The 22,488-nt window shown below is 42.6% G+C and overlaps 1 protein-coding gene across 4 annotated transcripts in view; it reads left to right on the forward strand.

Annotated features, from left to right (window-relative positions):
* FANCI (FA complementation group I) overlaps positions 1 to 22,488 on the forward strand; it is a 714,639-nt gene that overhangs the window by 522,375 nt on the left and 169,776 nt on the right. For all 4 annotated transcript variants that reach the window (XM_069222692.1, XM_069222696.1, XM_069222693.1 and 1 more), the window contains 2 exons: positions 5,021 to 5,072; positions 6,695 to 6,822. In XM_069222692.1, coding sequence (XP_069078793.1) covers positions 5,021 to 5,072; positions 6,695 to 6,822 — 180 coding nt within the window. The remainder of the gene's footprint in view (positions 1 to 5,020; positions 5,073 to 6,694; positions 6,823 to 22,488) is intronic.

Here is a 22,488-nt window from a genome sequence, read left to right on the forward strand (position 1 = left end):
GTAGTGTTGAGACGACCGCTGTGCTCAGATTTCTTGAACCCCTGTTCAAGTGCTTCTGCATGGGCTCTCTGTGTTGCTGAGCACCCCCTCTGTCTCCTCCTCCAAGGGGCGACCTCCTGGTCCTTTCTGGGCCCGGACTGCACCCATTTTCTTCAACCGCGCACTTTGCAGCTAGCAAGGCTTGTTTGCGGTCTTTCTGCGTGGAAACAACTCTGCATCCTCCAGCATGCCGTGGGACATCTTCTGAGCAAAGGAGAAGTTCCTGGCATCTTCCGTTGTTGCAGAATCTTCAGCTTCTTCCACCGGGAGGCAGCCCTTTTGCACCTTCATCCGAGGTTTAGTGGGCTCTTGCTTCCCTCCCCCCCCAACCACCCCCCCCCCACAGACACTTTCGTGACTCTTGGACTTGGTCCCCTTCCTTTACAGGTCTTCAGGTCCAGGAATCCGTCTTCAGTGCTTTGCAGTCAGTCGTTGTCCTTGCAGAATCTCCTAACACGACTTTAGTGTGTTTCTGGGTAAGTAGGGTAACTTTACTCCTACTTTTCAGGGTCTTGGGGTGGGATATCTTGGACACCCTTAGTGTTTTCTTACACTCCCAGCTACCCTCTACACACTACACTAGGCCTGGGGTCCATTCGTGGTTTGCATTCCACTTTCTTAGTATATGGTTTGTGTTGCCCCTAGGCCTATTGCCTCCTGTTGTATTCTACAGTGTTTGCACTACTTTTCTAACTGTTTACTTACCTGATTTTGGTTTGTGTGTATATTTTGTGTATTTTACTTACCTCCTAAGGGAGTATATCCTCTGAGATATTTTTGGCACATTGTCACTAAAATAAAGTACCTTTATTTTTTAGTAACTCTGAGTATTGTGATTCTTATGAAATAGTGCTATATGATATAAGTGGTATAGTAGGAGCTTTGCATGTCTCCTAGTTCAGCTTAAGCTGCTCTGCTACAGCTACCTCTATCAGCATAAGCTGCTAAAACACTACCAATCTACTAATAAGGGATAACTGGACCTGGCACAAGGTGTAAGTACCATCAGGTACCCACTATAAGCCAGGCCAGCTTCCTACATCTATTGAACACCGTCCACAGTGAAACCAGGCAAAAATAAGGTGAGGGTCGCTGAAACAATAAAAGGTGTAAGACTAGGGCAGGACAAATTAAACAGTTATGCAGACAGTATACCAATGACTTTGTCTAGCTCCCTTGCACTCGATTTCTCCCTTTATGAAGAACCTATAGAAGTACCAAAGTTTGCTGGGTTTATAATAATTTGGCATAAATGCTAGGTTCTGAAAATCGCCATGCCACACGACTACATGCTGAAAGTGCAATCTTGTTTCCTTATATGAGACAACAGGGTCGATAACTTAATTTGGAACTGAAATAACACCATCAACTGAGCAAATGAATGTAGCAAAGTTTAACCTCTTTCTTCACACGATACTTGCTGCCTTGGTACACAGGAGGGCTCTTGTGGCTAAGACGCAGACTACTGTCAAGATGACAAGACTTCGACAGATGCTGTGTCTCTTTCAGACTATTTTGCTTCTTAGCTCTACATCAGTAATTGGAAACTCACAAAGAGATGATGATAACCTTATTTGGAGAGGGAAGTTTTCCTAGAATTACAGCTCAAAGTAGGCACATACTTCAGAGCCTATAAGGGTTGGGTTTCCTCAGCATGCTGAAATACTACTGACCGGCTTAGCATTGGAATTGAGTCAAAGGGAATCGGAGAAGCAATGCCGATTCACAGATAGAACCAAAGTGGTAAGGCAGATAGTGAAACTAACCTTAAAAACACAGATCCTACGGTTTATACTCCTCTCCAGTTACGGGGGCTACACTGAAGGTCTGGGATGTAACACAGATCAAAGTGGGCCTGTCAACTCAGTCATCACCCCTGACCTCATTTGTTTGAAGCAGACTGTATTAAGTCATATGGGTTCATTAGGAGAGAGGGATGAATAATCCTGGAGTGAGAGAGATTCATTTACTACCAAGTAAGACACTGAGGGGGTGATTCTGATTCTGGCGGGCGGCGGAGGCCGCCCGCCAGAATTCCGCCCTCCAAAATACCGCGCCGCGGTCAAAAGACCGCGGCGGGTATTTCAAGATTTCCCCTGGGCTGGCGGGCGGCCGCCAAAAGGCCGCCCGCCAGCCCAGGGGAAAACGACCTTCCCACGAGGATGCCGGCTCGTAATCGAGCCGGCGGAGTGGGATGGTGCGACGGGTGCATTTGCACCCGTCGCGTATTTCACTGTCTGCCAAGCAGACAGTGAAATACTTGTAGGGGCCCTCTTACGGGGGCCCCTGCAGTGCCCATGCCAGTGGCATGGGCACTGCAGGGGCCCCCAGGGGCCCCGCGACCCCCCCTACCGCCATCCGGTTCCCGGCGGGCGGACCGCCGGGAACTGGATGGCGGTAGGGGGGGTCGGAATCCCCTCGGCGGCGCAGCTAGCTGCGCCGCCTTGGAGGATTCAACAGGGCAGCGGTACACTGGCGGGAGACCGCCAGTGTTGCCGGTCTGACCGCGGCTTTACCGCCGCGGTCAGAATGCCCTGCGGGGCACCGCCGGCCTGTCGGCGGTGCTCCCGCCGACCCTGGCCCCGGCGGTCTAAGACCGCCGGGGTCAGAATCACCCCCCTGGGTCTTGCAACGCACCATCAGACTCTACTCCATGCAAAAGATGACTCCTGTTGAAAGGAAATGACAGGAGACTGGTCACAAACCTATAGAATATTCTCTCAGACCCATACAACACACACAAAATCCCCAGCAAAAGGTCCAGTTAAAGCAAGCAATAGGAAAGCCACTAACTGTTAAGGAATGAGAGGACCTGGTGGAAGACAACAACATATTCTATCACATCCCAATTAAGTGCCATAAGGGGAATATGCACAACACAGATGGATGGTGGTGAGGCAGCAGGTAGGGGGACACACACCCACCCATACCCTGTGTTACTACAAAAATACATACAACATTACTAGATGGTGGTCCTAAGCATAGATGACTCAACATTTGGCAGTACCACCCCCAGATTTCATCCTTATACTCCATTAGCGCTGCCAAACAAGCAGATCTACCAATTATATGCCAAGAAATGTATGGTTATCTCCCTGGCTCTGAGGTAGCCGGCCACTCAGTTATAGGGTACTGGGGTACCATTCACCCCCCTGACTGCAGTGAGTGGCTTCACAAAGTGTTGGAGATAGGAAAATCGCTAGTGTTGTCCAACAGGAGAAAGCATAGTTTGAAAATGAATCAGGACTTTTCCTAGACCTACTCTCAAAAGAGTGTAGGGAGCTCCCATTACCTGTTACTTGGGGGTACTGAGAATTATATTGCAGAGCTGTACACCATTTACTAACTAGTGAGCAAGATGCCAGCGGGCTGAAGATTTCACCTTAAGTTGACTGCCTGGGATTGGTGGGAGAAGATCTGATATCATAGACTACTGTATTGCAAGGGGCAACTTTTGATAAGGAGACAAATGGAGTTACTTTGGGGGTAGGGATTAATTGGAGTGGAGGACAACTGAGAGTTTAAAATGCACCCAATAAGTTCCATTCAGGGCCTTTAGATGCAGGCAAGAGTGTGTGTAATTCAGATTCATAATAAAAAGATTGAATCCAAAAGTGTTTTTTGTCACCATAAGAACGTCTGAAAATGCCAGAAATAAGTCCAGAATGTGGGTCAAAAAATCCCCCCTTATCTCACTAAAAAACATAACTAGCCAGGCCAGATGAAGACTCCTAATTTTAATGCCAGCACAATCATTTGAAGTGCTGCTTCAGTTTCTGCAGAGCCATATTTTGCTATATTTAAGCCTTATTTGACTCATGGGTTTTCTTGAAATAGTTTAGAATATGTTTCCACCCTTTGCTCCTCTGTAGGTCGGTGGCCTCTAGCAAGAACAAAAAGAGAGGTTAAATATCAAGACCTTGAGCCACATCCTACCTGCAGTTTTTTCAACTCCTTACTTTGACTTGCCAGCCATGTAATATGATGGGTATGGGTGTCTCAGAAATGGTTTGCTTCTGCTGAAGTCAACCTGTTGATGTCACATTAATTCCACAAATAAATAAATGATACTCTTGCCTCCCCTTTTCTTTTGCATATGACGGTCTGCTTCCTTTATAAGAAGTTTTTCTTAAAGTAGTATGTCATTTTATAATTTATCACAAGAAGATGCATGAAGTAATATTCTGTCCCTTAGTATTTCTAATTTAGATGTTTTGGTTGACGACTTATTGGTCTTTTTAAAGAACTTAATCCCCATATTTGGTGTCAACAAACTTGCTCTCATTCTGTGAGGAACAGTTAGTAGTATTGTCTGAATTTAATGTTGCATATGGAAGCATATTACAAGTCTTTCCCTCCCCATAAAGTGATATATTTTACGGTTCATCACAGCTGATGGGTCTAAGCTAACTATACTGGGGATAAAGACTCCACCATTTTAGTGGTCGTATAAACCTCCTTGGAACCATCCTACTACCAAGTACAATCACAAGTTGATTCTGGGGCAAAGCTAGCACCCTTCAGGTAAAAATCCTCTCCAAATCTAAAACAGACATAATATATTGAACCCAACTTAACACCATTTGGAACTATTCCAGTATTTATTGAGTGCAGGCAACGTTCTCATGTTCCCCTCTTTCTGACTGCCAGATTAAATGCTGGACACCTTCCATGTGGTCTGTCGTCTCTCTTCAGGACAAGAATAGGAGATTGAGTGTGCTATCTCTTAAGTTTTCTAAGCATAGGGAAATTGGCATTACTTAGATTGAAGGGAAGCATTGGTATCATCATTATTAGGTATTTCTCTGCTACTTCTATTGTAGTTTAATCTAAATATTACTCTTTACAAAAGAACACTTCATCTACCCTTTTGAAGGTTGTACCTTTTGGTCTTGTACGGGCAACCATACAGTTGCTTTTGGTGTGCTAAAAACTGTCTTTTAAGCTGCTTACTCATGGATTTTGTATTTTTCTATTTTAGTTTACACAAATGCTGTCATGGACAGTCAAGATTTGCAAGGAAACCAATCTTGGTGAGCAACATTTACTTACAGTAAGGTTGAAACCTATTTATTGTATATGGATTGTGGTATTTAAAGGACTTTACTTACGCAAATATGGGTTTGCAATTAAATGTATGTGAAAATGTTTAAATTAGAAATCTGGCTTTTAAGCCTTCAATTTCACGCCTTGTGAACGCTTGACCTCCTTGCTTAACAAGTCATTGTCTTTTCCCTAAAAGAATAGCAAACAAATAAAGTGGTTTGGTAAGCAAAAACATGACAAACATATCCGTATTTTCTATGCACTAAGTTGCCTACCTCCTGCCGTTTATGAAAGGTGTCTATACACTAGATTACCGACGAATTGCCATATATGAATAGGTTTCACCTCAGACTGAAGTATTAAGAGAATGTAGGTGTGCAGATTTTCTCACATTTTTCAAACATGTCTAATAATCGTAACAATGTTTTTTCTGTTTGGGGTTAATCAGCTTGAATTAATTGATGTACTTGTTAAGTTGTGTTTTAAAGGAGTAGCACACAAAAATCAAGGTACATGCAGATGCTGTTAAGTCAGTCACATGATCAGCTTTCTTTTTACCTTCAGTGATTCCAAGCTAAATATCAGAATGATTTCATGATCTAAAAATAGCATGACTTCAGAACTGATGTCATCCACAAGACTCAACTTTCCTTTGAATATATGTGGAAAGATGGGTGTAATGTTAAACATGTTTGCTCATGGTAGCAAACTGTAGTGGCATTCATTAATTTCCTTCAATTAAAATGTTGGGAGAGTATGTAATTAAAATACATTTTTGTGTCCGCAAAATAAATATTTTCATATGTTTGAAAGTCTTAAAAAATTCATTGGAATAAATGAATTCCATTATAGAGTTAGGTGAGGTGTCAGGCCAATGCCCATTTTTTACCCAATATATCTTTAAATACCTCAGTAGTTTTTTTGTAGGAACTGTTAAGACACAAGTAAGAAAAATAGTTTGTTGTCATTGAAACAAGTTCAGGAATTCTTCAGAGGCTCCTCCACTAAAATACATGAACTCTAAAGAAGCTTAAACCCCTCTCATCATAATTGTGGAGGATTGTTTTTCCTCTTAGCTTAAACATTTCACAAATGGTCTTGACCAAAAAACTATTAGTCAATAAACACCTCAAATCCTTGGAGTCCTCTTACCGTATGTGGCTAGAGTTGCTCTTATATAGACATGGATTTGTAGTCCGTTTGCTTTGATTAATGACTGTGGATTTCAAATACATCTATATTATGTTCACCCTTGTGACATGTGATTTTGGTCATTCATGGCTAATAAACTCCAGACCTTTTCCATGTGTATTTAAATTCAGTGTTTACATGACTGAGAACAACTCAGGTTTACAACATGTCTCTAATCTGAAAAAAGGTGATGCACAGATCAAAATAAATCTTTTCTCCATAGTGTTACGACAAAATATCTTCAAAGTCATCTTTTTTTATTTCTAAATGCTGTTGAAAGGCATGTATGTCAACGGTGTCAGAGCATTGTGTAAAGCTTTTCTGAAAGCAGTTTGTAAGTCAAGTGCAAATGTTGAGAGTACTGTGCGGTTACCCATGTAATGCTAACTAGAAATCTGTATTTGCTTGTCTTCCTTAGAGGATATCCATTTCTGTAAAGGTATAATGAGTCTTTTGTTCAGTCTCCATGTGCTCTTCAAAAGCCCAGTGACAGTGTTACGGGATCTCTCTCAAGACATTCATGGACATCTGGGAGACATTGACCAGGTTTGCAGCACAAATTCTTCTTATATCGGCTCAAAAACTTACCCAGTTTTACTTTTTTTTCTGGTTATGCTAAGATACAGCATGAAAAGTATTTTTTGTTAAGTAAAATGGCTTGGCAATCACATCATGTCTATAAAACATTCCACCGGGTGCTGTTCACCAAATGAAAAGTGCACCAATCACAATATAAATAAGTCAAAACATGAAGCTATGGATATCTTTCCTAACACCCATTCCCCCCCAAAAACAAATGTAGGCACACAGTTGGCCTGATACATAGAGACTCCCTTTGTCCTTAATTTGCATACCAGTGTGTTTCATTTTCAGTGATAGCTAGTAGTTTTCTCCCAGTTGCTTCAATTCATGGTCTTTGTTTATAGCACCAACTTGATGTTGATAACAAAACCAAACCAGAAATCTGCAAAATCAGCATTTAGAAACCACTGATCCTGCCTATACAGTATTTAGGCATTCCTGTGGCATCATAAACCATGAGGATTAAGGCTTAGTAGTTTGTACATGTCACCAGAACCCGACAGTGGCAAAATAGGACCATTTTACATGTTAACCAGTTATTTATTTTTATGCTGTATGCCTATTTAGGGCAGGTATGTTGAGATGTGTTTTTCACAAACTGAGTGGTTTATTGAAGTCACTGTGTGAAATATGGGCCTTAAAGGTTTGGTTGTCTCTAATACAAAGATAAGAAATTTACTTAATGACATAGCTTTTTAATTTTATTAAAGCACCATTTGCTTTGCTAAACATCATTCTGTATTTAGACGGGAGACATTGTTGAACTTATTCTTGGGAATGTATAGCAAACAATGGGCACTGCTTGGTATATTAGAATGTTCATGTTTTGTGTACATTTCAAGAATAGAATATTGACTGTTGATCATTGTCCATTATATACTCTTGCTTCATCGCTGGCAAAGCATCTTTCCATATACCATTCAGAGGTGCCTGGCATTCTTCTTGATGTTCCTGTGATGAAAACCTTAGTTGCTCTTATTTCTGCAGCAAATTGCTCTGTACACACATAAATGAGCAGGTGTGATAACAGACACTCTTGTCTCATACCTTGTTCAATGTCTAAATATGGGATAAATTCCAGTTAACTAAATCTAGATTAGGTGCCAGCGTAACATTCAATAACTGTGTAGATAAATTTCGGGCCAAAGCCAGATTCGGCCACAACCTTCTATAGATAAGTCGATTTAACCAATTGGTGGATCATAGCCACATCTTCCAAGTGCAACATGACGGGTAGATTGTTCACATTCACAATATCTATCAAGGCATTGTCAGGTCACTGATATGTATCTGTAGAATAAACCAATTTTAGTATCAATTGATGTATCCTTGTACTCAGCCTTAATACTAATATCCTTGTAAAGAGAATCAGGTGAGTATTACCATGCCTCATAATAGCTATATTATCCACTGGCTATTTTACAAACACTGCATTCTAAACCACATATTCTTAACCTTTAGAATATTCCACTTGCTATGATTAGAAAGATTCCCTGGCAACCTTATGTTTTATCCTATGTTTGACATTTTTTATTAATATATTCAATAAATATTGTACAAATACATAAAAATAATACTCAATCTATATTGTTAGTTTCAGTGTGGGTACATAGCCTCACTCTTCTCAATACAGGTCAATGTGAGAGACAGCATTAACAAATGAAAAACACACGCGATTCAATCTGCACTCATGCCTGATATTGCATGCATCCCTTCATTCCCAAAACCATGCAGCTCTACAGACAATAAAACAATGTTCAAGGACTGTCCTATCATAGGTCTTGAGCATGTACAACATTTCTAAGCAATTTAATTACACTATTTTGCTTTATGTATACATTTCTCATTGCAAATGTTGATGTCTTAACATCACCTTAATTTAAACACTCTGGTTATCATTCCATTGTAGTCACAAGTGCTGGGCCATTAGTGTATGTGTGAATGCGTGACTGAAGAGCGAGTATAAAGGAATAAGGTTTCCAGGGAATCTTTCTAATTATAGTTTTTGCCCTGTCCTTGGAACCATAAATCAAGCAGGGTTTCCTGTTTCAAATATTGAATATTACACATGCACTAGATTGGATGAAATGAAAGCACATTTTTATAACACACATATACCAAATGGTGTCAAGGCGGAAACTTTTCACCGCATGCCAGTGGGTAGGGCCGTGGGGGTCCACTTAGGCTTTATTTCACCCCAAAAATCATGAAGTGAAATTACATATTAGTGCCACCTCAGCGGTTCTTTTCATTTCATGCCTTCGAATATGGATCCAGAGTTCCACTGCCACTTTCTGCGGTCTTTTGGTAACTCCCAAAATGCAATCCAGTGTGCAAGTGAACGATGTTCTCTCCTAAAACTACAGGCTTCCGACCATACCGTGAGTTCAGAAAACAGATGTTGGTCACACCCACATGCATGAGGTGTGTCTTTAGTGTTTTGACTTGGGGCACAATATAAATGAGTGCACCCTCATCCACCCAAAGGCGAGCTGGGACTGCAAAGCTGTAAATCTCAAAACACTAACAATGCGAAGGCCTCGTGTACATCTTACTCTCGCTCCAAGTTAAAGGTGTGGACCCGCACATAACGTTGCTCTGGTGAGAAGTACTCTGGTAAGAGGAAGTCCAAGCCTACGTGAAGCCGACTGACCCTATCCTGCCTCTCTCTAAGAGAAGTTATGAAGGTGGAAAGTTGCCAATCGATGACCATCTTAATCTCTGATTGAGGAGCCGATCCTGCAGTTAATCCCAATGCCCCTTGAGTTCTCCTGGCCATGGACGACACAGCAACAGGTCGAGACCTTTAGGAAGGCCATACTGCATATCTTTGGAACTCTTCCACTCCATCTGGTGTGCCTTCAGACTCACAAGGATTTGCAGGTGCCCACAGTTGAATTACTGCAGGTGGATTCATCCCCAGCACTGTCTGAACCCCTTGGACTCATCACTGGTTCAGTACCAACTCTGGTACAGCTATTTACCTCAGCTGTAAGAACCCTGTCATTCCCCCCTTCACTGATGCTGACCCCGAATTGTCATCAGCTCAACTGACCAAGGTTGCGCTCTGAATCTGCTAAAGTGCACCCAGTCCCCATACAAACTGAGGCTGATTATATGCTTCTACTAGTGTAGAGGCACCTTCTGGAATTGAGGCATTTTAAAACAAATGTTCTCTTCGGCTAACCTAGCATTGAGGTCAGTTAATTCTGTTTATTTATTGGGCCGATATGTGCATGCCCCTGGGACATGGGCATTGAGATCTTGCTGGTTGTCATGGAAGTACTTAGGACCTGTTGGTTCAGACGTATCAGGATACTGAAGTGCGGACAAATATAATTTGCTCTGGCCTTGATGTTACTGATTATAGGCGGGCAAGCTGTTGGCACCAGTGTGGTGCTCCACTGTCCTGCATGGATGTGATCTACAGGTTTCTTAGGAGACATACAGCCCTCCCTTTCAACATCTTGCATATCTATGGCGAAAAGGATGATTATGCCTTACTCTCCTTTAAGGAGAGTATGGCAACGGCACGCTGCAGAGTCTTTTGACCCCTAACACACCATTCCCTCACCAATTCAAGAAGTTCTGGGGCTACTGAAGGAAGTTGAAGCACAGGCAACACTAGTCTCCCCAGATTTCTCTGCAGTACACACAGGTCACCACAGGCATCAGTCACCCCCGTCCCCCTCCCCTGAAACAACAACCTCTTTATCTTGCCATTCGTTGAGCACAACCACCTGTGGGAGACAATATCCCCGCACTTTCCCGCTGTGTAGTAGTCCATCACATTCACCCTCTAAATCATTTAGCATTGCTATGACATACCCTTTTTATCTGCTAATCGCACCTTCCTCTGACATCAGAATGGTTCTCAAAGGAGCACCTATCCCTTCTAATGCAAGAGTTTTTAGCTCTACTGTTCAAAGGAGCCATTGTGAGAGTTCCTAACTTGGAAATAGGGACATTAACCTTGCTATTTCCTCATGCCAAAGAAGGATGGAAGGCTTTGCCCTATCTTAGATCTTAGTCTCCTCTAAGTGCCTTCCTATGAAGGACAATTTCAAAAAGCACATACTGCCCTGGGTGCAGTCTGCCCTAGATCCGGGTGACTGGAGGGTGGCTTTGTACGTGCAGGCCGCACATTTTCATGTACATGTTCTGCTGTTCTTCAGATATTACCTGTGGTACAATGTAGGCCAAAGGGATTTTCAGGGTGCCATTCTCCCCTTTGGACTCACCAGAGCCCCTCTGCTTTTAACAAAAGTGATGGTGGTGGTCGTAGCCCATTTTCAGAGGTGGGAGATACCAGTTTTATCCTACCTCTGTAACTGGCCGTTGAAGGGGGGGCTCGCAACAGTTAGTCATTGACTTCCTCCACACAATGACAAACCCCCTGGCATAATTGGGATTGTCTGATAACGAGCCAAAGTTGCACCTGACTCCTTCACAGTGGCTTCCTTTTTTACAGGATCTGTATTGGACACAGTGCAGTAGGGCCTCCCTCAGGTGCAATGAGTCTAGGACATTTAGGCTATGATTCTGATGTTTTAACCACAGTCCTTGATCTCAGTGAGAGCATCTCTGAGGCTTCTTGGCCTGTAGCCTCCTGCATCATGTTTGTTGACTATCCCAGATGGCATATTTGGGTTCTGTATTGGAATCTGAAGTGCCAAGAGGCCCAGCACCAAGGCAAAATGTCAGATGTCATTGAGGTTTTTTTTTTTTTTTTTTTTTTTTTGAGGTGACAGAAGTTGTGGCTGCTTGACACAGTTGGACCAGCAGAGGGTGTGCCTCTCCCTTCCCCTCCCATAGTTGACAGTTGTGAGGGATGCATCCCTGCTGGGTTTGGGAGGTTATGCGGAGACAATGGAGATCAGAGCTCCATATTAATCCGTTGATGTTGTGGGCTATTAGTCTGGCATTGAAGGCTTTCCTACTGTCTATCAGGGGAAGGCTGCTACAGTTTCTCATGGAAAACACTCACGCATGTGGTGCTGCAACAGACCGGGCAGAGTGAGTTCTTGTGTTCTGTGCCAAGAGGCTCTGCACCTCACGAACCACCTGGCAGGTTTCTTGAATACAAGGGCAGATGAGCCCAGATGACGTTCAATAGCAGAGCAGAAGTGGCTTCTGCATCCTGCTGTAGCACAGGGAGTCTTTCTAAATTGATGGGAACCCTAGCTAGATGTTTTCTACTGTCCAAAACGTGCAGTTTCAAAATTTGTGCATTGGAGTTCCAGCTATAACTTTCACTTGGAGATGTCAAATCCATTTCTTTATTCAGATTTGTGTTCAAACCCATAAAAGGGTATGAAAACTATACATACATAAATATATACAACATTTACAAAACACTTTTTAAAACATTTCAAAATGATGTTCTCTAAAGCAATAATCAAAAGTAGATATATCGTATAATAATACTATCACCTCAGTTGATAATAGCTTGTCATCCTACATAGCAGAGAAAAATAATCCAGACAATATTTCAACTAACATAAATAAAAGGAATAAAAAACCCAGTTGTCATAAAAAAAAAATCTTCATACCTCAAATCATCTAAATAAGGTAATGACTTGCATTTACGGAGAGCCTTGTTAATATATTGAAGAATAATGCAAGTGTACATATTTGGTCAATTTAAAAAAAAATGATAAAGGCTGCCTGATGTATTATTTCTTCTAACCAGAAAAGGGAGCATAATGTAGCGGACCTGCTATCACTATAGAATTTACTGAACAATAAAAAGTGAATCATTGTCTGCTTTGCGTTTCCATCACACAGACAACTTGGCAGGTTTGAAAGCAATGTCTGCATTTTAGGAAAGACCATTAGGTAATCTGCTCCAAACTCAGCCTGGTCAACAAAAATCTATCATAAACATTTTTCATATGGATCAGATCTCCTTTTACCCCTTGATGAATTATGACCTTCGTGTATCTATCTGCAGTACACTTCATTTTTTCCTGATGATCCTTAATAGCCTCCTTTACTCCCACCAAGAACAATTTTATTTCTCTTTTGCTTAGTTGCAAAATACTGTGGGGTTCTAATGCATTGAATTCACCCCTATCTCCAGCAACAACCTTTTGATGTGCTGAAACCATGGAATTTTCATATAGTGATCCAGACCCAAGCAATCCCTAATAATTTCCCTTGTAAACTTGGTGCCTTGTTTCGTCCAAATACTGTGCATTTAGTTAATACATTAAGATCAATGGTATCCTCCACATACTCTATTCCCAATTCATTATGTGCTGTATAAGCGGGAGTCGACTTTAGCACAGCCAAAAGTCTGCACAAAAAGAAATTCTCTTGTAACTGTAACAGTTTACACTTTTCTTTACCCCAAACTGGAGAGCCACACAGGGCCACCGGAAGACATTTACTTCTATATAGTTTAGTCATGTCTTGCTACCTATCTTCTTAACGAAGCCAAGGACAGCGCTTGTTGCCCTTATATATTTTAACTTGGTCGACTCTACATGGGGTGTCCGTTCTGGGAGAAGACTATACACAGTCAACTAAATGTTTTTACTTGTTCAAGCCTCTGTTCCTTCACAAGATGTCCTGTCCCCTTTTTAGGTCGGGCATAGCGTTCGACGTGTTGTATACTTTTAAGTATACTTTTACTGTGGGTTCAAGCAATTTCATTTGTTGGTTCCTGTGTCCTTTAAAAATCCTTGCTTGCTAGTGGTCAGTTCTGCTTCTTTGTCCTGCCTTTTTCTCTTTGGGAGCAGCACCAACTACTGTATAATTACGCTGTTTATCTGTTCTGTAGACTTTTTTTTTTTTTTTTTTTAACATTTGCCTGTTGGTCTTACACTGTGGGTGCGTGTTCAGTCTCTCCTCCCCACCAGTTCCCTCTGAAAACATAAAACCAACATTAGAGGGAGGCTTTTCCAGTACCCATCATTTTTCTTAGCTCCCACGTTTGTCTTGGAATGGAGAGCTTTAATTTCCTCGCTGCCTGTGACCTAGCTGTAAAAGACCAGCTGGTGTGCTCCGATCAGGAGCTGCTTCGAGGGTGTTCCCTGCTGATTAGTGAATGAAAGTGCGATGTTTGTATGAGTATGATCCCACAAGCCTGCATTTAAATACAGCGAAAATGCAACTTACAATTTATTTATACAAACTAAATTCACTGTAAAAAATTAGACAAAGGCACAAAAACGTACAGAAAACACAGCGAGGGTAACTCTGGGCCCCACAAGGCTATAACTGGCATTGCCTCTTTAAGGGGTCCCTTGAAACTGCCCTCGCTCTCTACGTATTGTCCTTCCTGTCCTCCCTTCCCTGCAGCAATAATTTCACTTTCTGTCTGTCACCTTTTGGCTTGTTTGTCAACTTTTTAAATCCTAGGCAGCAGTCGAACCCTTTGCATGACCCTTTTAAATAGATAATTGCACTTTTGCCGGTTACATGGATAATTGCACTTTTGCCAATACGTTTCATTGGGGGTGAACGCCTGTTTCCCAGGCATGTCAGCACCACCAAATCTTTCTGTGTCTGCTCATAAATCCGCTTGTTCTTTGCAGGTTACATGTTTGGGATGAATTATGCAGAGCCCAGCTTTGTGCAGACATCAATAAACACCACTGTGTTTGTAGCATTGCTTTGCGTGCACGTGCCTGGTTCGCTGTGCGTGCGTGTGTGTGTGTGTGTCTTTATTTCACCTGTGTTTCTTTTTCCTGTGTGTTTTTGCTTCTCATGTACTTGCGTGTATCTGTTCCCTGTGCGTATGTATCTTGTGAATATTTGATTGGTGTATGTATAGGGGTGCGTTTCCCCGTGCATCTTGTTTATGTTCTGTGTGCCAGGGCTGGCACTGAAATCACACAAACATTCAGGAAGATCACAGCTGCTGCAGCAGAGAACAAAGTTCCAATCGCATCTTCTTGTCATCTTTATTGTATTAGTTAGAGGATAAGCCAACTCCCCGGGAGATAGAGGAAGAAGTTAAATGGGAGTGCTTTAGTTATATGCAAGGCCGCTGGAATCATATGGCATGAAAAGATGTACTTATGAGGCAGGGTTGACCAATTTATGTGGCAAGAAAAGTCAAATTATGAATTTACATTACCAACAGCTCTAACTCAAGCAAATGTGAGACCTATTGTATTGCAAATGCTTGTTTAACTTGTTCCCACATACCATAGTATACATGTTACTTAGAGTCACTTTTAAATCCCTATTCTCCATAAAGGTAGCAAAACCGGTCATAAGATGCTGGAGGCCAATAAATGTCTAGGTAAGAGTACTGCATCATCGGCGTAGAGTAAAATAGGTGTAATTTGGGAGCCCACCCTCTGGGCATCTGCATTAATACTCTGGAGGTAATCATCCACCCCATTGATATATAATGAAAATAACAGTGTTGCTAAAACTCTTCCCTGCCTAATTTCCTGGGTCACCTAAAATGTATCTGTTCTTTCCCCATTCTTCCCATAATGGACACAAGTGGTTAAGGAGGCATACAACTGGGAAAGGTAACTTACGATATCCTTTGGAGCGCCCATGCCTATCAACACCTGCCATAATTTAGCATGATTCACCAAATCAAAGGTGCTAGAGAGGTTTGCAAAACACAGGTGAATGTCTCCCCTAGCTTATGTATATTTACTAATAAGATGTACATTTATTCCCTGTACCACAGTGCCTATTTATTCCCTAAACCCAAATTGTGATTTCATTAAAATTCTTTTTTCCTGGGCCCAAGCTTCCAACCTGACCAAGATCACCCTACCCATAGTTTTCATTGAAGAGTCCAGGACTGAAATGGGGCGGTAGCATCAAGCATCGGCTCTGTTCCCTTTCTTAAAGTGGGGGACAATGGTACTTTCGCTCCATGATTTTCAGTAATAACCATTTGCAGCTGCATTAAAAATCTGAGTTAAAATTGGGACCCATAGTATTAAATTTGCCTTAAAAGCATCCACTGGGACCCCATCAGGCCCAGGTGTTTTCCTTGAGCAGTAATCTTTAAAGCTACATTGACATCCTCCATAGTAATTCGCTCCAAAGACTTTAAGTTACTAAGGGTTTCAGGGCCCAAAGGCACATTCTTGACAATGTGATTTGGTTTGAAAATAGCTGCAAAGTGTTTAATCCAATCATCAGGTGGCACAGAAATCTCCAAAGATGTTTTTTCTCCTTCTTTAAGGAAAGGAGAGTTTATCGTTTTCCAAAATAAATTATTGTTTCCAGTTTCAACAACCTGATCTAACTCCGCTCAAGCTAATTCCTGTAATTCCTTTCTTCTCCTATTCAACACTGACCTATAAAAATTTAGAAGTTCCTTAACTTTTTTTCCCGTTTCTCTGTGTTTCCTGTAAGGCTTTCTAAGTGCCTGATTTGCTTTGGTACATTGTAAATTGAACCACCCTGCTTTGTTTCTTATCCTTCCGGGGCCTTTAACTGGCAGATGTAAATTTTTGGCAATTGCTTTTACTTGAGATAAAGCCTCCACCAACCTGTAATAATCCCTCACTCTGTGCATACGACAAAGGCTACCCATTTTTCTTGCACAATAGATTTAAGTATTTTCGATTCATTTACCCCAGCCTATTTTAAGGTGATACCATTTCTCCCTAAAATTTCAATAGCTGACACATTTTGCATTTTTTGTCGATTATAAATAATGTTTAAGGAAAAACTTAATACATCATGATCACTAAGCATAGTATATTCAAGCTTGAACCATTTAATCAAGTTAAAATCTTTAGCTGAAATCAATATGTGATCAATATTAAAATGATGCCCATTTCCATGGAAGGTTGGAAATCCTGAGGCATATTCTCTTAGATCCTATTCTGCAATTACCAAGTTTAATTTATATAACAGTTTATTTAATGAATTCCCATACAAATCATGTGAGAAATGCACTTGGTCAGCCCCAAAACAGTCCAAAAGGCCACATAATGAGCTACTAGTGTGCTGACATTTCCCCAGGTTAAAATCTCTGACCCTGAAGTATGTGAAATTAGAGCCCACTTTAATCACAAACGTATCTAGATCTTCCCCAACTCCATAATAATTCTACTACGTATATTATTACAAATATTATAACAATTTATTAATACAACATTATGTCTTTGATCTATGCTTAAATGTACCCTCTGATAAAAGGAGGAAACTGTCAGTCTTCTTATTAGCAATGGGCAGTTGGTTTGAAATAAGTATAGCCAACCCCCCTTTACCCTGCCCATTTTTTTAAATAATGGTAGGAGTTTGGATGGAGGAGAAGCTATCTATATGGAAATCTTCTTTGCTCAAGGTTTCCTGTAAACATACTACCTGGGACGAGGATATAATATCTAGCCAATCAGGGTTATGACTCTTTGATTTTACCCTCACTACATTTCATCACTTAACAATTAGATCTTGTATAACATTACTTTTTGTGTTGGCTACACCCAACTTATTTTGTGCGTGACCTTGCAGGCCATATGACTCAAAGCCTTTACTCCCACTAGCTACCACAATATCCCTGTTCCGGCAATCTTGATCCTCTAGCTGAGATAGTGGAACAAATCTGTTTGTTTTAAGAATCTGGGCTAAGGGCTTACTTATAAATGTTTTCTGCCTCACTCTGTAACTTTCTAATGAGTGGGCTGTGTTGTGAAAGCCCAGGAATGCGTTAGGGGTATCAAATCTACTGCGTCTAACTGGTCTGTAAAAATATCCTAAGGGGAGGGCTTCTTTTCTATTAAAGCTAAAAGATCCTTGTGCTAAGATCTGTAAAAGGATCTCAACAATTAATGGTCTTCTAAAATTTCTGATTGTACAGTCCCCAATGGTTTCTTTTGGGTGAACGCCCAACACAGCATTCTATTTACGTGTACCACCTCATGGGGCAAATCCCCCTCCCATTCGGAATTTGATTTAAACCAATATACAGTCTTATTATGCTAATTAGTATATTCCTCATTGACCTCTTCTGACAAAACTGACACATTCTTAAAAATGATCGTATAGTTGGTACTAGAAGATGTGTTCCACCTGGGGTTGAGCACAGGAATCTTTTACACCTTCACCCCTCTGCTGCTCCTATCCCAAGTTCTGAAGATCGGGAGCGACCAAGCACAAGTCATGCTAGTTGCTCTAGATCAGTCCAGGAGTGTGTGGTACCTGGACCTTCTGGGCATGAGTGTCTGTCCCCTGATCAGGTTACCATTCCAATTGGGCTCTTCTGTCGCACAGCATGTAAGGTTCTGCACCAAAACCTGCGCAATCTACACCTCCATGTGTGGAGATTGAGCTTTGGCAGTTAACTGCATTAGATCTACCACTGAGGTAGTGGATGTCATCCTTGCGGCCAATCGTCCATCTACGAATTCCATTTATGCTGGGTGCAGGGACAAATTTGTGGCCTGATGTGGATTCCCGAAGACAAACCCTTTACAAACCAAACAGTTGGATGTTTTATTGTCTGTTTTGTCTTTGGTCCAGCAAAGCCTTACAGTGGGCACTTGTAAGGAAATGCCTTTTTTTTTTGTTTGCATGATCACCGTCATGCTCTGACCCTTAAGACATGTATGCCTGATTAGCTCACCCACATTTGGCATAAGATAACTTGGCACCTGAGATACCCAATCTAGGAGGTTGGCCTGGTTTGTAGTGGGTACCTTGGGTACTTAGACCAGGTCCGGTTATCCCTTGTTAGTGAATGTAGTAGTGTTCTAGCAGCTTAGGCTGGTAGAGGTAGCTATAGCAGAGCAGCTTAGGCTGAACTAGGAGACATGCAAAGCTCATGAAATACCACTTATAGTTACACAGTACTTATGCAGAAGTAAAGACAATACTCAGTATTTCCAAAAATAAAGGTATTTATTTGGGTGACACAGTACCAAAAATATCTTAGAGACAATACTCCTTCTGGAGGTAAGTATTATACACAATATATACACTAGACACCAAAATTAGACAAGTAAATAATCATAAAAAAATGCAAACAGTAGGAAATCCTATAGAATGCAATGAGAGAAAATAGGTCTAGATGCAACACAAACCATATACTAAAGAAGTGGAATGTGAATCACGAATTCCCCCCTAGACAAGTGTAGTGTGTGCAGAATCGCTGGGAGAGTAAGAATACAGTAAAGGTAAGTAAATTACCCCACCCCAGAGCCCAGAAAAGCAGGAGTAAAGTACTGCAAGTTTCCTTAGGACACACTACACCCCGTTTTTGGGATTTTGCAGCAGCCAACCAAGTCTGCAAAGAACAGCTGCTGGATTTTTGGACCTGGAGACCTGCAAAGGAAGGGGACCAAGTCCAGAAGTCGAGAGAAGTTCCAGGAAGGACAGGAGCCCCTGCCAACCCAAAAAGAGGGTGCAAAAGAGTCCCTGGTTAGTAGAAGACTGCAGAAATGCACCCTAGGAAGATGCCAGCGGATTCCTGCATCTTGCAAAAGATGTCCCACGGCGTGAAGATCGTTGCAGATGAGATTTCGTGTTGGAAGGCGCCAACAAGCCTTGGCTAGGACAAAAGTGAGTTTTTAATCAAAATGGCGCTGGATGGACCCACAAGGGACCTGGGGGCCTCAACTCTGTGTGAGGAGGAAGAGGGAGCTCTCAGCACTTCAGAGAGCCCTCAGGATGCCAGCCAACACCCCCAGAAGCTGCAGGATCTGGGTTCAAGGGAGGTGCAAAACGCGGTTGATGCAGCACAACAAAAGAAGGTCCCACACCGCCGGAGAACAACTCAGCGAGTTGAGCGTCACAGGGTGGAGTGCTGGGGACCTGGACCAGGCTGTGCATCAAGGAATTTTGCAAAGAGTGCACAGAGGCCTCAGGAGGCAAAGAAGACACAATACACAGAAGTACCGTCGTTCTCGGGGAAGGCAAGGTCTTACCTCCTCCAAATTGCGTCAGCAGGACCTCAGGACAGTCTATGTTGATGATGTCCACCCTCTGTGTCCTTAGGAGCATGCTCGTCGCGTAAGAGGAGTCCCAGGGTACCAGTCGTCAACTTGGAAGGCGCCTGCTTGTAGCAGGGGAGTGACTCTGTCACTCCACAGATTTCTTGAGTCGTTTTGGTGCAGGATGAAGACCGGGAGTCCCCAGAGCATGCACACCATGGAAACTGTTGCAGTTGCTGACTTGGAGCTGAGGTTGCTGAAGAAAAGTGTCTCTTGTGGACACTTTGTTGCAGTTACAGCGTTTCGTGGAGCAGGCTGCGGTTGACCTGAAGGAAACTTGCAAGAAGAATCTGAAGAAAACCCACAGGAGAGACCCTAAATAGCCCTGAGAGGGGGATTGGCTACCTTATCAGGTATGGACCTATCAGGAGGGGTCTCTGACGTCACCTTCTGGCACTGGCCTCTCAGAGCCATCCAGAGTACCCCCACACCTTGCAAAGCAACTTGGCTGAAGTCTGGGACACACTGGAGGAGCTCTGGGTTGGACAGGGGAGTGGTCACTCCCCTTTCCTTTGTCCAGTTTCCCGCCAGAGCAGGGGAGAAGGGGTCCCTCAGAGAGCTGGTTTGGCAGTACTGGGGTCCATGGTGGAGCCCGAGGATGCATGGAATTGGCTCCCCAATACTATATTTGGAATGGGGGACAATTCCATGATCTTAGACATGTTACATGGCCATATTCGGAGTTACCACTGTGAAGCTACATATAGGTTTTGACCTATATGTAGTGCACGCGTGTAATGGTGTCCCCACACTCACAACGTCCAGGGAAATGGCTCTGAACTATGTGGGGGCACCTTTGCTAGTGCAAGGCTGCCCTCACACTTAGTAACGGTGACTTATAAGTTACTTAAGTGCAGTGAAAATGGCTGTGAAATAACGTGTGTGTTACTTCAATCAGGCTGCAATGGCAGGCCTGTGCTAGGGTTTGTCTGAGCTTCGCATGGGTGGCAAAAGAAATGCTGCAGCCCATTTGGATCTACTGGAACCTCAATGCCCTGGGTACCTAGGTACCATATACTATGGACTTATAAGGGGGGGTCCAGTATGACAATTGAAATTGGTAAATGTAGTCACTGGCCTACAGTGACAAATTTAAAGCAGAGAGAGCATAAGCACTGAGGTTCTGATAAGCAGAGCCTCAGTGACACAGTTAGGCACTACACAGGCATACACATTAGCCCACAAACTATGAGCACTGGGGTCTTGGCTAGCAGGATCCCAGTGAGACAGGCAAAACACACTGACATATAGGTTTTTATCTATGAGCACTGGGGTCCTGTCTAGCAGGATCCCAGTGACACAGTAAAAACACACTGAAACACTCACAAGCAGGCCAAAAGTGGGGGTTAACCATGCTAAAAAGAGGCTACTTTCCTACACCCAAGGCCTGTAAGTTAGTGTCTCTCGTGGACTGCAGCACTTACTGTGCCATCACATATGGGACAAACCAAAGCAAGACTCCCAGGCTGCCATTGCTGTCTGGCATAACAATTTTCCAATTGCTCATTTGACTTTGTCATGTAGACTAATGACAGAGTGCAGACCTTCATTTTTAGTGTATGTTTCACCCCTAACACAGGCCTAACAAACCATAATATAGAAAAAACAAACCATAAGGCATGGTATTTATATTAAAATATGGGACATGTGTTTGTACATGTCCTAACAGTAACAACCCCCAAACTATTGTTTTTGCTGTAGGAAGGCTAGTAGCCCCATTGATGGGTATAGGGTTACACGCTGTGTTGACCCCTGAATGAGAGTACTAAAGTTGGTACTTCAGGGTATCAAATTATTCGTTACCCTAAGCTTGGCTTGATGCCCCATTCGACTTAATGTAACTTTAAAGTAAATGGCAACTTTAGAAAGTTGTCACCCTGTTACCCAAGTTTTCCTGTGGCAGTTTACGATTGGTAGCCACAAGACGACCTGCTGACCTCCTGGGGGGAGGTGTGAATGACTTCCAGGAAGGAACACAGAGGTGAAATTCCTCTTTTTGTATGGTCACTCCCAAGTTTTTCAACTGATGCTGCTAGTTTTTCAACTGAGTGCACTGAGGCCTGCTGAGTTACAGGGGTACCCCAGGGCTTTAAGCACTGATTGTGCCACCCTCGAGGTCACCCAAGTAAAATAAGTCCTCCAGTCCGCCACTGCATACTGGTAGAGCAATTGCACACTGCTAGCCCTACTTTGCTATTGCAAACAATGGCAAATCCCCACTTCCCCTGGACATGTGTGTGTGTGTAAGTCACCCCTCTTGAGAACTAAAGGCATGATTTAACATATGACACAGACAGGTTATGTATTTTACATGTCCAGACAGTAAAACACACAAAACTACAGTTTTACTGTGGAAAGACTAGGACACCCTGTTTACGAGTGCACGGTTACATGCTGACCGCTCAGAGGTGCTAACTCCAGAACGGTGCTACCAAAGAGGGCACTCTAAGGTATCAAAAAACTTTATACATAAGGTCGACCTGTATCTCAAGTCGAAATTAATGTAACCTGTTGCAGTTTGCATCTTTAGTGAAGCTGCTACTTTGTTGCCTTTAAAACTCCTGTGCCTTCCTGGGCATGCATGGAGTCTGCTCCACAAGACAGCTTCCTGCCCTGTCGGAGAGACATGCTAAAAACTCTCAGGAAGGAGAACAATGAGAGATTGCAGGCCAGGGAGGTGTCACATCCCTCCTACAGGAAGCCACTC

Source organism: Pleurodeles waltl, chromosome 3_1 (assembly GCF_031143425.1).
Source record: "Pleurodeles waltl isolate 20211129_DDA chromosome 3_1, aPleWal1.hap1.20221129, whole genome shotgun sequence".
NCBI lineage: Eukaryota > Metazoa > Chordata > Amphibia > Caudata > Salamandridae > Pleurodeles > Pleurodeles waltl.